At 39.3% G+C, this 15,087-nt stretch overlaps 1 protein-coding gene across 5 annotated transcripts in view; it reads left to right on the forward strand.

Moving 5' to 3' along the window:
• Positions 1–14,499, forward strand: part of LOC112502479 (multisubstrate pseudouridine synthase 7) — a 40,110-nt gene extending 25,611 nt beyond the window's left edge. For 3 of the 5 annotated variants that reach the window (XM_025106392.1, XM_025106393.1, XM_025106394.1), the window contains 4 exons: positions 542–579; positions 12,952–13,020; positions 13,537–13,813; positions 14,279–14,499. In XM_025106392.1, the coding sequence (XP_024962160.1) occupies positions 542–579; positions 12,952–13,020; positions 13,537–13,813; positions 14,279–14,308 (414 nt within the window). In that variant the 3' untranslated portion in view covers positions 14,309–14,499. Of the gene's footprint in view, positions 1–541; positions 580–12,951; positions 13,021–13,536; positions 13,814–14,278 lie in introns of those variants that run through there. The other 2 variants (XM_025106391.1, XM_025106395.1) reach the window with 2 other exon arrangements.
• The last annotated feature ends 588 nt before the right edge of the window (positions 14,500–15,087 follow it).

Consider the following 15,087-nt stretch of genomic DNA (forward strand, 5'->3'; position numbering starts at 1 on the left):
TTTACAAGTACAATGAGATTAATATATATAGACAAACATAATTAGGGTTATCTCCTAATCAAGGAAACTAGGGTAGAGACTAGGGCCGGCTCCTTACTTTATGCCTCCTCCCTTTTGTCTAACTTAGTAGGCCGAAGCCTACATTCCAACATGGATGACTGCCAGCATTTAACTTTCTACAAATAGACGTCGCCTATATGTTTAATATATATGCATGATAGGGTTTCATGACTTGGCCCATCAAGAACTCTAGATATGAAAGCACCGATCCTCACCATGCTCCATGATCACGGCCCTTTGCTGCCAGCCACCAGCAGATTACGGCACCTGTGCATCTAACAGGTGGTGCACCACCACTGGTCAAACTCGATTGACCTAAATAAAAAAATAGTCATCTTGCCTGGCTTGTTCCAACTTCAGACAGCAAGTTTTTTGCAGGAGGGTTGTAGGACATGTTAACTTCTCTTTTGAGTTCTGAATCCCTTGTGTTGTTTTTTTCTCTTTATCTTTCATGAAAATATAACCTTTTGTTCCATGACAGGATGGTGTCAGCTTGACAGAGTGTCTACATAATGTCAAGTGAGTTAATTTTACTTAGTTTTTGCAAACATGATTTATGATATGGTATCCTGCAACTTAGGGGTGTAAATAGATTTCATATAAATTTGGATCATGATTCATAAAAGTCAGCCAATAACAGGAGATCCTTATCTCCTGTCGATCAGCTCATATTTTGTTAGATAGATTGTGTTTATCTCCTGTCAGTCAGCTCATAGTTTGTTAGATAGGTTGTGTTTATCTTTACTAGAATAAAGGCCTGGTTGTTAATGTCCTGGCTATAAAGTAGTCCTTATAATTCGTTTTTTTATTGATGAGAAATACAGATTAAAGCACAGAGAGAGAGAGAGAGAGACCTTCAATCTCTGGTTCATAAATTCTATATGGTATCAGAGCTTCTGATCCATTCCCTCTCTTCAAGTTATTCGAAAAACTTGATGATTAAGTACATCAATACCCGATGGTCAGTGAGGCAGAAAGTAGCACTCCAACAGACCAATCGTCCGTGATGTCTACTGTTGCACCCACACTTTCAGAAGGTTGGATTATTTCGATTACGGGACACAAACTCGAAGGCCACAATTTCAATCAATGGTCACATTCGGTGATGATTTTTGTAAGTGGAAAAGGAGAAGAAGATTACCTGACAGGAGCATCACTGCAACCAGCAGAAAATAGTCCAGAATTTTGAAAATGGAAGACTGAGAACGATATGGTAATGTCTTGGCTTTTAAACTCGATGACTAATGGAACTGGTGAGAATTTTTTGTACTACAAGACTGCCAAAGAAATATGGGAAGCGGCTTGAGACACATACTCCAACAAAGACAATGCTTCGGCAATCTTTGAAATAAAAGGAATCTTGCATGATATACGCTAAGAAGAACGATCTGTCACCGACTACTTCAACCTGCTAACACGCTACTGGCAACAACTAGATATGCTGGAAGATGTTACATGGAAGTGTGCTCAAGATGGGAACCAATACAAAGGAATCCTAGAAAGAGAAAGGATTTACGAGTTTCTTGGTTTAAACCAGAACCTCGATGAAGTTCGAGGGCGAATTTTAAGTTGCAAAGCTCTACCCAGTGTTTGAGAAGCATTCTCAGAGGCGCATTGAGAAGAAACAAGGAGGAAAGTCATGCTGGGATGTTCGGGCACTCAACCAAAGACTGAAGGATCAACATTAGCAGCCAACAGAAGACGTTGAGTCTATATCGAGGGAGTTATGGTTCGAGGAAACCACAGTGTGGTCCACGCAACTCTCTGATCATACTGCCCTAAATGCAAGGTTGAATGTAAGTGACTGGATCGTCGACTCTCTGATCATATGACCTGGAATAATAATTTTTTTCAGTGAAATACTGCCCAACACCACAAGAGCTACTGTCTACACAGCTGATGGTATGCTATCAGACTTAAAGGGTATAGGTTCAATAATCATTTCAAAGGATGTTACCCTTATTTCAGTTCTTTATGTTCCTAAGCATGCCTATAATTTGGTGTCTATCATCAAAATCATGAAAGATTTGAAGTGTATTACTAAGCTATCTCCAACCTTGAGTGAATTTCAGGACTCGAAGTCCGGGAGCACAATTGGCAGTTTTAAAGTGTGTGGAAACCTTTTCTTCCTAAAGACTGAACTCATGGTAAAACTACAAGAAGCTCAATTAGTGCCATTTCAGATTCGAGTCGAACCAAAGAATCTATTCATCTCTGGTCATAGATTAGGTCACCCAAATTTCATGTACTTGAAACGTTTATTTCCAAATTTAATCAATAAAAGTTCAGTTCCATTTCAATGTGAAATTTGCCAGTTGTCAAAACATACTCGCAGTTCATATCCAGCCCAACCATACAAGACGTCTCGTCCATTCCACTTGATTCACAGTGATGTGTAGGGACCATTCAGAATAAAAAAAATACAAAATCTCACTGGAGCTAGATGGTTCATCACATTCATTGATGATCACACTCGTCTCACTTGGGTCTACCTTATGAAAGAAAAATCAGAAGTATGACAGATATTCCAAGTCTTTCATAAAATGATCAAAAATCAGTTTCAAACCAAAATCCAAGTCTTGAAATCTGACAATGGGACTGATTTCTTTGAGTCGAATCTAGGGACATATCTCCATGATAATGGAATTATCCCTCTAAGTTCATGTCTTGGTACCCCACGACAAAACGGGGTTGCTGAGAGGAAAAACGGACATATCCTCGAAGTTGCACACTCCCTTCTGTTCACTACCAATGCCCCATCTCTATTTTGGGGAGATGTTGTCCTATCAGCTACTTACCTAATCAATCGAATGCCATCTAGAATTCTTAAGTTTCAAACATCTCACCAAACTCTTATGGTCACCTATCCTCACATTAGGTTCTTGTCAAAGATTCCATTCAAGGTCTTCGGATAGACATCCTTCATTCATATTCCATCATAAAAACGTAGTAAAGTTGAACCCAAATCCCTCTAGTGTATCTTTCTAGGTTATTCCAACAACTAAAGTGGCTACAAATGTTATTTCCTGTCACATAAATTCTATAATACAATGGATGTTACATTCTTCCAAGACCAACCATTTAATCCCAAATTAGCTATTCAAGGGGAGAAAGACTCATGAATATTGTTAAGAAATTACTAGAAATCTTTTAGAGAATTTGGATGCGTGAGGCAGAGAATTTTATTAGATGAGAAAAATGAAGTGTTCACAACACGATTAGGCCCAACTTATTTATAGGCTAAACAGAAAGAAAATAACAGACTAACTAAGCTAAGTCTACTAGAACTGAAGTCACACCACCCGACAAATCTCCACATTGACTTTAATTCTACAAAGATTCTACTTCCAGTTATCAATGTTTAGGAGATCTAAACAATGTCTGAACTTGTTTAAAGGAACAGGTTTAGTAAGTGCATCAGATGGGTTATCATCAGTCTTCACTTTCTTCACTTTAACTCTTCTTTCTGACCGTATGAAATGATAACGGACGTCTATGTGCTTTATTCTTTCATGATGCACCTGATCATTCGCAAGACAAATAGCACTTAAACTGTCACAAAAAATCACAGCTTGATCTTGATGAAATCCAAGATCTCCAAGCAGACCCTTCAACCATATTCTTTCCTTTGCAGCCTCTACAAGTGCCATATATTCAGCCTATGTTGAGGATAAAGCAACTGATTGCTGTAACGTTGCTTTCCAGCTTACTAAGGCATCTCCAACAGTGAACACATAACCCGTTAATGATCTTCAATTGTCAAGGTTAGCTGCATAATCTGAGTCTGAATACCCAGCAACAAAACTGTCTCCTTTTCCTCCATAAACGAGACCCGCATCAGCTGAACCCTTAAGATACTGAAAAGTATGTTTCACGGCAGCCCAATGTTCTTTTCCTTGACAAGCCGTATAGCGCGAAACGACACTAATGCTTGAATAAGGAACTCTGCTCATATACTCCACTTCATCTTCTGTTTGAGGAGACAAAGCCACCGATAACCTGAAATTTGCAGATGATGGAGTGCTCAAAGGCTTTGCCGAAGCCATACCAAACTGAGAAAGTATCTTCAAAATGCAACTTTTTTGTGACAAGAAAAGTTTATGTCTAGATCTGTCTCAAACTATTTCCATCCCAAGTATCTTTTTGAGCAGCCCCCAAATCTTTCATATCAAACTCAGAATTAAGGAGTTGTTTCAACCTCTTAATTTCAGCCTTATCTCAAGCAGCCACCAACATATCCATCCACATAAAGTAGCAAATGCACACGTGAACCATCAGCTACTTTCTTATGATATATGCAACAATCATAAGGGCTTCGATTAAAACCATGTTTCACCATAAAGTTGTCAAATCGCTTATACCACTGCCTCGGAGATTGCTTCAACCCGTAAAGCGATTTCTTGAGCTTACAAACATAATCTTCCTTTTCTTGAACCACAAATCCTTCCGGTTTACTCATAAATTTCTTCTTCAAGATCTCCATGCAAGAACGCTGTTTTAACATCCAACTGTTCCGATTCCAAATTTTGTTGTGCTACTAGTGCCAACAGCACTCGAATGGATGTATGACGCACCACCGGTGAGAAGATTTCATTATAATCAACCCCTTGCTCTTGGCTATAACTTCTAGCCGCCAAACGATCCTTAAATCTCATATTTTCAGCTCTTGGCAGCCCTTCTTTCCGCTTAAAATCCACTTACAGGTCACAACTTTTCTGCCTTGAGGTAATTTCACCAATTCCGAAGTCCTATTTTTGTGAAGGGACTCCATTTCTTCACTCATGGCTGCTATCCACACATCAGCCTCCCTTGTTGTGATTGCTTCTTTATAAGTAGACGGCTCAAAGAACTCCAATTCTTCAGTAACTTGTAACGCATAGGCCACCATGTCATCAAAACCATAATGAATCGGCCTACCAACTTGTCTTTGAGGCTTGTCTAACGCTATGGACCGAAATTCCATAGGCTGGTGCTGACTTTTGGACTCAACAGGTCCTGTTTGAGTTATGTTTCTACGTTGTCCAGAAACATTCTCACCCTCATCAGAATCATTTAACTCATGCTCCACCTGTTCGAAGATCCTCTCCTCTTGGTCTTTTGAAGTAGACGAATACCGTATGTCACGCAACATACTTCATCAAATATCACATCACGGCTGAGAATCACCTTTCTTTCATCAAGTGACCAGATTCTATACCCTTTTACTCCAGCACCATATCCCATAAACAACCCCTTCTTTGACCTTGGTTCCAACTTTCCTTCATTCACATGGTAGTACGAGGGCAGCCAAACACCTGTAAATTCGTGTAATCAGTTGGGTTACCTGGCCACATTTCAATAGGAGTTTTACAACCAATTACTGTTGCCAGAGACCTATTCACCAAGTAACAAACCGTGTTTAACGCCTCAGCTAAAAAACCTCTAGACAGCCCTGCATTTGACATCACACATCTAACTCTTTCTAGCAGCGTTCTATTCATCCTTTTGACCATTCCATTTTGCTGTGGAGTGTGCCTAACTGTTCGGTGCCTTGCAATCCCTTCATCTTTACATAACCGGTCAAACTCATTTGTACAAAATTCCAAACCGTTATCAGTTCGCAACCTCTTTATCTTCTTCCCAACTTGATTTTCAATGAGAACCTTCCATTTTTTGAACTTCTCAAACAACTCACTCTTACGTTTCATGATAAACACCCAAGTCATCCTAGAGTAATCGTCAACAATTGAGAGGAAATAACGGCCACCACCAAGAGAAGGAACCTGTGAAGGACCCCAACAATGAGCATGTAGATAGTCCAAAGTAGACTTGGAAATATGGACAACCTTTGAAAAACGCACTCTCCTTTGTTTTCCAAAGATACAATGCTCAGAAAAGCCTAGTTCAACAACTTTATGACCTCCAAGAAGTCCTTGCTGAGCATGAGCATGCCTTTCTCACTAACATGCCCCAGCCTCATGTGCTACAAGAGTGTCAAATCTGACTCGTTTTTATCAGAACTAAAGGCTGGTGATCGCACATACAAGGTACCTTTCTTGACTCGTTTCATCACCACTAATGCACCTTTAGAGACCTGAAGTACTCCTTTTTCACAGCTATACTTGAAACCTTTGGAATTTAAGGCTCCCAAAGAAACCAAATTCTTTTTCAAATCAGGTACGTGACGAACATCAGCCGAAGTTCTCACTACCCCGTCTTGCATTTTGATACTTACCGAATCTATTCCAGCAACATTACACGGAACGCCGTTCCCCATTAAAACACTTCCTGTTGCAACCTTTTCATAAGTATCAAACCAGGCCTTATTCGGTGTCATGTGAAACGAACACCCGCAGTCAAGAATCCACTCATCTTGCTGACTTTTAGAGTCGACTATTGAAAGAAGCAGATCAGCCTCTGAACCCCAATCATCTTTACCAACAACAGCAGATGCCTTCTCATTTCGTTTTGGACATTCATTTTTCCAATGTCCAAGATCACCACACCAGTGACATACATCTTTCGGGCTTGATCTCGATCTTCGACCCTTAGATCTTGATCGACTTCTGCCTTTCCACTTGCCTTTACCTTACTCTCGACCCTTTTCTCTACCTTCATTTACCACTGACAAGCCAACAGATTGGCTTTCAGTTCCATTTCCGGAAGCTTTATGGTGTAATTCTCATGAATGCAAACTTGATTGGACTTCTTCCAAAGTAATTGTGTCCCTTCCAACTACAAATGAGTTGACAAAATTTTCGTATGAGGGTGGCAATGAAACCAACAAAATGAGGGCAACATCCTCATCTTCAACCTTGACCTCAACATTCTTTAAATCCATAAGAATGGAGTTTAACTTGTCAAGATGTTTCTTCAATGGCATCCCCTCCATTTGAAGAGAAAATAATCTTTGCTTTAACGACAACTTGTTTGTTAAAGACTTTGTCATGTAGAGACTTTCAAGTTTCATTCATAAAGATGCGGCAGTCTCCTCACCTGTGACCTTGTAAATCACTTCATCGGCCAAGGACAATAGGATGGTGCTATGAGCCTTCTCATCTTGTTGATTAAACTCAGCGTCGGCCATATTTGCAGGTCTTTCACCAGCCAAGGGAGTCCAAATTCCTTGCTGTTTTAGGAGAGCTCTCATGTTAATTGCTATAAGCTAAAATTATTCTTCCCAGGAAACTTGTCGATCTTGATCATTTGTGGAGGCATCACCAAAATCTTGATTGATTCAAGAATAGTGCTTTCGATCACCAAAGGATGACCAATTCCAGTTGCCCTCCACCTAGAATTGAACACTAGTCGCCAATTGATCACCAATTACAATTGCCAGCCACCACTCGATCCACCAATTTCAATTGCCAGAATCCAATCGATCGCTAATTTCAGTTGCCAGAATCCAATCGATCGCTAATTTCATATACGCTTCTCTATCGTCAATTTCAAGATGTCGGTTCCCAATAGATTGCCAATTTCAATTCCAGAAACCAATCGATCGTCAATTTCAGATGCCGCTCCACCTTAATCCCGTTGCCTTGAATCGGACTTCAAGATTGACGCAATTGATAGCCAAGATTGCAATCGGAAGGAGCAATTTCAACAACAGGTCGTCTTGATCAATCGGAGAAGCAAGAATAATACAAAACCAACAGAAGCGTGTCTTTTTATCACTACACTCTGATACCAATTTGTTAAGAAATTACTAGAAATCTTTTAGAGAATTTGGATGTGTGAGGCAGAGAATTTTATTACATGAGAAAAATGAAGCGTTTACAACACGATTAGCCCCCACTTATTTATAGGTTAAACAGAAAGAAAATAACAGACTAACTAAACTAAGTCTACTAGAACTAAAGTCACACCACCCGACAAATATCATATTTGGGATGAAACTCCAAATCATCCTGCTGTCCCTGCTGTCCCGAATTCCTTTCTTCCAGCCTTTACGTAGAACACAAATAAAATTACAGCCCAAATACAGCCTCTTCTGAACAAAATCACAGCCCACTTCATTCTGTTGCCGAATTACCCAATTGAGAAACCTTGAAGGAAGTACTAGCATATTCTAGAAGACCAAAAGTCAGAGGGGATGAAGTGGAAAACACACACCACTGCCATGAGGCTGATCCGAATCACGAGCCAAGCCTGGAATCTTGCAAAGGTACCAATTTTCAACGTGATATCTCAGACAGTGATAAGGTTAGTGACGAACAGGATGATCTTTATGTCTCTATGGCATTGAAGAAAGGAAAACAATCGTGTACAACACATCCAGTCGGTAATTTTATTACGTACCAAGGCTTATCTGCCAGTAAGGCATTTGCAAATTCTCTATACTCCATACAAGTTCCAAAGAGTATACAATGTATACAAGAGGCTCTATAACATCCTGAATGGAAGGCAACAATTGACGAAGAAATGAATGCCCTCTTAAAATTAGCACTTGGGAATACTTAGACTTACCAATCAGAAAAAAACGGTTGGTTGTAAATGGGTGTTTACCGTGAAGTACAATGCAGATGGATCTATTTGGTAGATTCAAAGCGAGACTGGTGGCAAAGGGATTTTCACAAGCATATGTAGTTGACTATGGAGAAACGTTTGCACCTGTTGCTAAACTGAACTCTATAAAGGTATTGCTTTCTCTTGCAGCAAACGTAGATTGGCCATTATAGCAGCTTGATATAAAGAATGCTTTTCTTAACGGAGAACTAGAGTAAGAAGTTGTTTGGGATGAAGGCTTTGACATCGAAACATTTGAGTGTTTCGATTTAGAACCTTCTCCGTTAGTGATCTCATGATCGAGATTCTTAGATGTGGAARAACCCATTGTAGTATCGAACTAACACACACACACACCTTATAAGAATAAGGATGTAATTTAGGGAAGAATAGCAAATTGTATATATTGAAGAGAGTATGCCAACAAAGCAACCGATCAATGTATTTATACATGATGAATCGGTGCCAATATGATCATCACGTCGGTTGGCATGGGGTGCCATAACCGACGTCCATAACTCCTTAAGAAAACTACCTGCCAGTATTACATATGAGGTGTCCCATGACCCTCTTTATTTAAAACATAATTAAATAGTAATAAACCTATAATTAATCCTAAGTTTTGACATTTAATTTTTCCAACACTCCCTCCTAAATGTCAAAACATTTTGGACAGCTTTGAATCTTCGATCTTCACAGCACAACCACGAAATCTTCGTTTCCATCTGAATCATCGCTTGGGTCTTTGTCTTCTTCTGAATAATAGCCTTCTATGCTTGGATCCTCATCTTCTATTTCTTCCCCATCTAAGTCCTTGCAGCTTCTGGTTTGAATTGAAGTAGCGTTCCGGTCTTCCTGACCATTCCCTCCACCAACTGAGGTACCTACGCTCTTATCAGACGGACGTTCTGTTTTGTCTCGAACCCTGTCGGTCAACCTGCCGATCTTCTGATTCTTGATACTCGACCACTTTCCAAACCACTTCTGTGCAAAGATGAAATACTCATGTGGGTGCAATAGATAGTCAATGAATAACTTGTTGAATGCTTCACCGTAGCATTCCGGAAAGCCAAAACTCATCGCGATCTCGTTCCATTTATCTTCCACTGTAATGATTTCGTATCCTCCATATCCAATAATTAACTTGTAAAGATCAAATAAACAAACCTTCATACCAAATACCTTTGCTGGTAACATGATCTCTTCACCCTCTTTGATTTTAAAGACCCAACCTAGTGCCTCATTGAACTTCTTTGCGAAGAAATGCTTATTTTTATAAGCGATTTGATCATATTTAACCATGAACATAATCGTGGTAAAGTCATCAAGGGTTCTTATTTGAACTGGTACAAAATTCCCACGGATTTCAATCGTTTCTTCTTCGAGGAATGGTTTCTTCCCTTTGCCATCAGACTTCGAGTCTGGATTCAACGACCCTTGCTTGCGTTTCTTTTCCTCCTTGAGGTCGTCTTTCTTTTCTTTCTTATGGTCATCACACATGTGAGTAATTTTACATTTTAAATTACCACATCAACCTCGAACCCCTGGAGTATGAGTTGTTTCATACTCAAGACGTTGATGTTGATTTTCGGTATGAATGACATGTAGGGAATGCCATACGTTCTTTCATTTGTTTCTAAACTGATTTCACTGATGCCATGTACATGTATCGGGTCAAAGTGACGTTCTTCATCATTGATGAAGAAGCACCTTTTGAAACTGTCGAATATCTCCTTGGTAGGGGACATGTGCTTAGAAATCTTAGTGCTTACATACCAAACGGAATTCCATGACCCCGTGTCTGTTTCTTCGACCATATAGTCTCCATTTATGACGATCCTCTCTGTGTGTGTTTGTTGATAGGGCTGTAGCGGACCAAGCACTTGATTAGATTGATTGTCATGACTTGTTTCGGTTTTGACCGGCGTTTTACCGCTTGCCTTTGCATTAATCGGTTCGCTCTTCTTGGGCAGTCCTAGGCGAAATGCCCTTTTAACATGCAGCGATAACATGTTGGTCTTTTGATTCGTTTCTCATTATTTTCACAACCGCTGCTAGCACCGTAACGTGGATTAGCCAATTTCTCGCTTCCATGAGATCGAATATGAGTGTTGCGAAGTTGTTGGAGAGTCCTCATTGTTTTTCTCCGTCTTTGATCTTGCTTATGATTTTGATCCAACCGTTGGATCTGATACCATGTTCGGGATGAAGGCTTTGACATTGAAACATTTGAGTGTTTCGATTTAGAACCTTCTCCGTTAGTGATCTCATGATCGAGATTCTTAGATGTGGAAGAACCCATTGTAGTATCGAACTAACACACACACACACCTTATAAGAATAAGGATGTAATTTAGGGAAGAATAGCAAATTGTATATATTGAAGAGAGTATGTTCAACAAAGCAACCGATCAATGTATTTATACATGATGAATCGGTGCCAATATGATCATCACGTCGGTTGGGATGGGGTGCCATAACAGATGTCCATAACTCCTTAAGAAAACTACCTGCCAGCATTACATATGAGGTGTCCCATGACCCTCTTTATTTAAAACTTAATTAAATAGTAATAAACCTATAATTAATCCTAAATTTTGACATTTAATTTTCCCAACAAAAGTGTACATGGATGTGCCACCGGGAATCGCTACAAAAGAATCTTGGGAAAGGTTTATAGTCTGAAAAAAATCACTCTATGGGCTCAAACAGTCACCTAGAGCTTGGTTTGAGAGGCTAACTCAAATGGTGAAACACCATGGATTCATTCAATGTCAAATCGATCACAATGTGTTCATCAAAAGTTCATCAACAAGGAAGAAAGCCATCATGTTCGTGTATGTAGATGATATACTTTTGACTGGTGATGATGTGGAGGAGCTTGAGCATTTAAAGGATGTGCTTGCAAAGGAATTTGAGGTGAAAGATCTAGGGAGGCTCAAAGACTTTCTTGGAATGGAGGTTGCAAGATCCCACAAAGGAATCTTTATAACACAAAGAAAGTATACAATAGACCTTCTAAAAGAGACAGGGATGTTGGGTTGCAAACCAGTTTCAACACCTATGGATCCTCAAGGAAAGTATCAAATGAAAGATGGGAAACTGACTGATAAGGAAAGGTATCAAAGATTAGTTGGAAAACTAATTTACTTGTTACATACCCGACCGGACATCAGTTTCGCTGTTGGGATGGTGAGCAGGTACATGAACCAACCAACAGAAGATCATGAAGAAGCGGTTGTTCGAATTATGCAATACCTGAAACAAAATTCTGGACAGGGACTATTCTTTGGAAAGACAAACAATCAGCAGGTAAGAGTTTCCATAGATGCGGATTGGGGTGGATCACGAATTGATGGAAGATCCACTACAGATTATTGTTCCTATGTTTGGGGAAACCTAGTTACCTGGAGAAGCAAAAAAAAGGCTGTTGTAGCTTGAAGCAGTGCTGAGGCTGAATTTATAGCCATGTGTCGTGGAATCTGTGGGAATATGGCTAAGAAGACTCTTGTCAGAGCTAAAAGTAACAATGATTGGTTCTATCACTTACTCTGTGACAACAAATCTGTGATTGATATCGCAAAGAATCCTGTGCACCATGAAAGAACTAAGCATGTGGAACTTGATCGACACTTCATAAAAAAAGAAGATAGTCTGGGGAGAAGTTCAGCTAAAATTTGTGCCATCAAAACAGCAAAAGGCAAATATTCTTACCAAGGCTCTATCATGGCTTGGGTTCAAAGAGTTGCGGCCCAAGTTGGGTATGATCGATGTTCATAGCCCAGCTTGAGGGGGAGTGTGGAAAGTCAAAAGTCAGCCGATAACCTTATCTCCTGTCGACAGCTCATAGTTTGTTAGATAGATTGTGTTTATCTCCTGTCAGTCCACTCATAGTTTGTTAGATAGGTGTTTATCTTTCCTAGAATAAAGGTCTGGTTGTTAGTGTCTTGGCTATAAAGTAGTGTCTTTGTAATTCGTTTTTTTTTCTTGATTAGAGATACAGATTAAAGCATAGAGAGAGAGAGAGAGACCTTCGACCTCTGGTTCATAAATTCTATAATTATATGTAATTACATCTTTTTACTGGTTGATAAGAATTACACTAAATATATATTAGTATTAGTAATAAAAACATATTTAATACAATGGATTTATGTTCTGTTTAATTGTTAGCAGCATACTCTTGATAAATAAATTAAATATGCATCCTAGCTTTTCTAATAATATCTTTTGAAAGTTATACATCATTAGTATGTTGTATTTTTATGGCTGAGCATACAAATTTTGAGATATCCTTCTTCCCCCTCTCCCCCTTAGTTTGGGCATCGGGTTGCATTTGTCCATTTTTAATATTATGGTTAGTGTATGTGTATATTTGTAGTAAATGTTGCAACATTTTGCTAGGGAGTTCTCGTTAACCAGCATGACTGGAGCATATCGGCGAGTATTTGGAAAGGCAAAGGATTTTGAATGGTATCCTTTCTTCTTTCCTTCCAAACACTTGGTTTCGGTTTTCTAAATCGTTCTTTATGGCAGTGTTTTAGAAAAGAATAAAGTAGAGCTGGGTGGTCAAGTAACCTAGCAATTATTCGCCTAAGTATGGATGTTCACTAAAAAATATAAACTGGTTGCTAGATGAGTTCATGCATACATATGAGAATCCAAATTTTGATTTCATTCTTCCATTGATACAATTACTCAAAAAGAATTTTAAAGGTTCCCTCCAAGTTGAAGAAAGCTGATCGATGAACATAAGTTGGGAAAAGTTTTTTAATCCTCAGTCTTCTGAAATGCTGAAGTCAGTGATTAGTTGCTCATCAAAGTGAAGTGGTGTAGGATGCTTAACACTTAGGTGGCTGCGTAATTGGCTCTAAGCAGGGATTTGTAGACCAACTACTGTAAACATTCATTGCTCTACTCTTTGGGGCAGAGTGTAGGATATACTGGGCTCTTTTGGTTTGCTGTAAACATTCTTTGCATTGCTTGCAGGGAGTTGATCAAGTATACAGATGTAAGTATCCCATTGACCATGACGGATTTAGATATCATTACGAAGGCCAACGAAGGTGGCAAGTGGCAGTTTGAGAGCTCAGGAAAGGAGATTGATGTGCCAACACCGAATGGAGAAGCAATATTGCAAGAGAAGGACTCTTCAAGTGTGCCCACTGCTCCTGGGGACCAACTAGCCCTCAAATTGAGCTTTACGCTTCCAGCGTCTTGCTATGCAACTATGGCGATTAGGGAGCTGCTGAAAACCTCAACTTCTGTAAGTATTGTTCAATATTCAACACTCTTCGCTTTACAGGATTGAACAGTGGGACCATCCTTGCATCAGTTCTAAACTGGTTTTCTATGTCTGGGTTCATGAGATTGGCTCGAAGCAGTTTTCTTACTGACTGGTCAACTTGAGTCTATAAACATCAATACTATCACACAGTTGCCTGCTTCTATTTGTATATTATTGCTTGTTCATAACTAAATTCCAGGAGTCATTGTTAGCCTACCCAAATTAGGGTTTTCCTTCCATGACCCTCATATTCTCAAAACTCATCTTATATGCCCTTTTTCGTAAGCCGGAGATCTTCACAAAAACAACTAGTCTACTTATTAAGGTAGATGTTAGGCCTGCTTACATCTTACCCCACCTCTCGGTGGGATATACTGGATTTGTTTGGTTTGGTTGATCTTTGTTGCTTGACTCTTGATCTTTAAAATGATTTGATTTGTGCAGGTTGCTTTTCACAAAGCATTAAATCAGTAAGACTTGTCGGGATATGGAGTATACGAGGTCAAGAATGGAAAAAGGGAAACCCTAATTTGGGTAGGCGAATTTTGTGTTTTTACTGTCTTGTTCAAAAAGTGGAATTGGATGGCCTTAGATGAGAGTAATTCCTGATATATTTTTGCAGTTTTGTAGCATGCATCAGTCTAATTCAAAAGCAGGAGTGTGTGGTTTTGGAAAATGCAACTCACCATTCTCTTTTGCAAGTGTGGTCATAATAGGGTATGGTTGATATGTTTGGTAAAAGAAAATACTAGTCGATTCATGCAAATCTAAAACCAAAAACAACCCCTTAAATCTAAAACCAAAAACAACTGATTTGGACTCCATCCCCACAATCCTTTGCAACAACCAATGAACATGAAAACTATACTTCTCCTACCACTATATATAATCTTGAATCATCGAGCAACCATGGGTGAGATGAGATGAGATTCATAAATAAAACACATAGAAAATGGAAAAATCTTGAATGGTTTCCATTCCAATACTTCATTCGAACGGTTTGGGTTCCATGCCAATAGGATGCTTCCTTTTTCTTCGATCCATTCTAAGGGGTTGCTGCTGCGATGAATGGAGTTCTGTTGGAGAAGGGGGAACGGGTTCGGTGAGTTGTAGGTGTCATGGAATGTCGGTCAGAGGTTGTCAGGTTGCCGGAGATACGGTTTCTTAACCGGGAACGGCAGGGGAAGAGGATATATAATATATAATAATAGTAATATAATAATGAAAATAATTTATATTTAATTTTCTTTAAA

Source organism: Cynara cardunculus, unplaced genomic scaffold, assembly GCF_001531365.2.
Source record: "Cynara cardunculus var. scolymus isolate 2C unplaced genomic scaffold, CcrdV1 Un_Scaffold_1492, whole genome shotgun sequence".
NCBI lineage: Eukaryota > Viridiplantae > Streptophyta > Magnoliopsida > Asterales > Asteraceae > Cynara > Cynara cardunculus.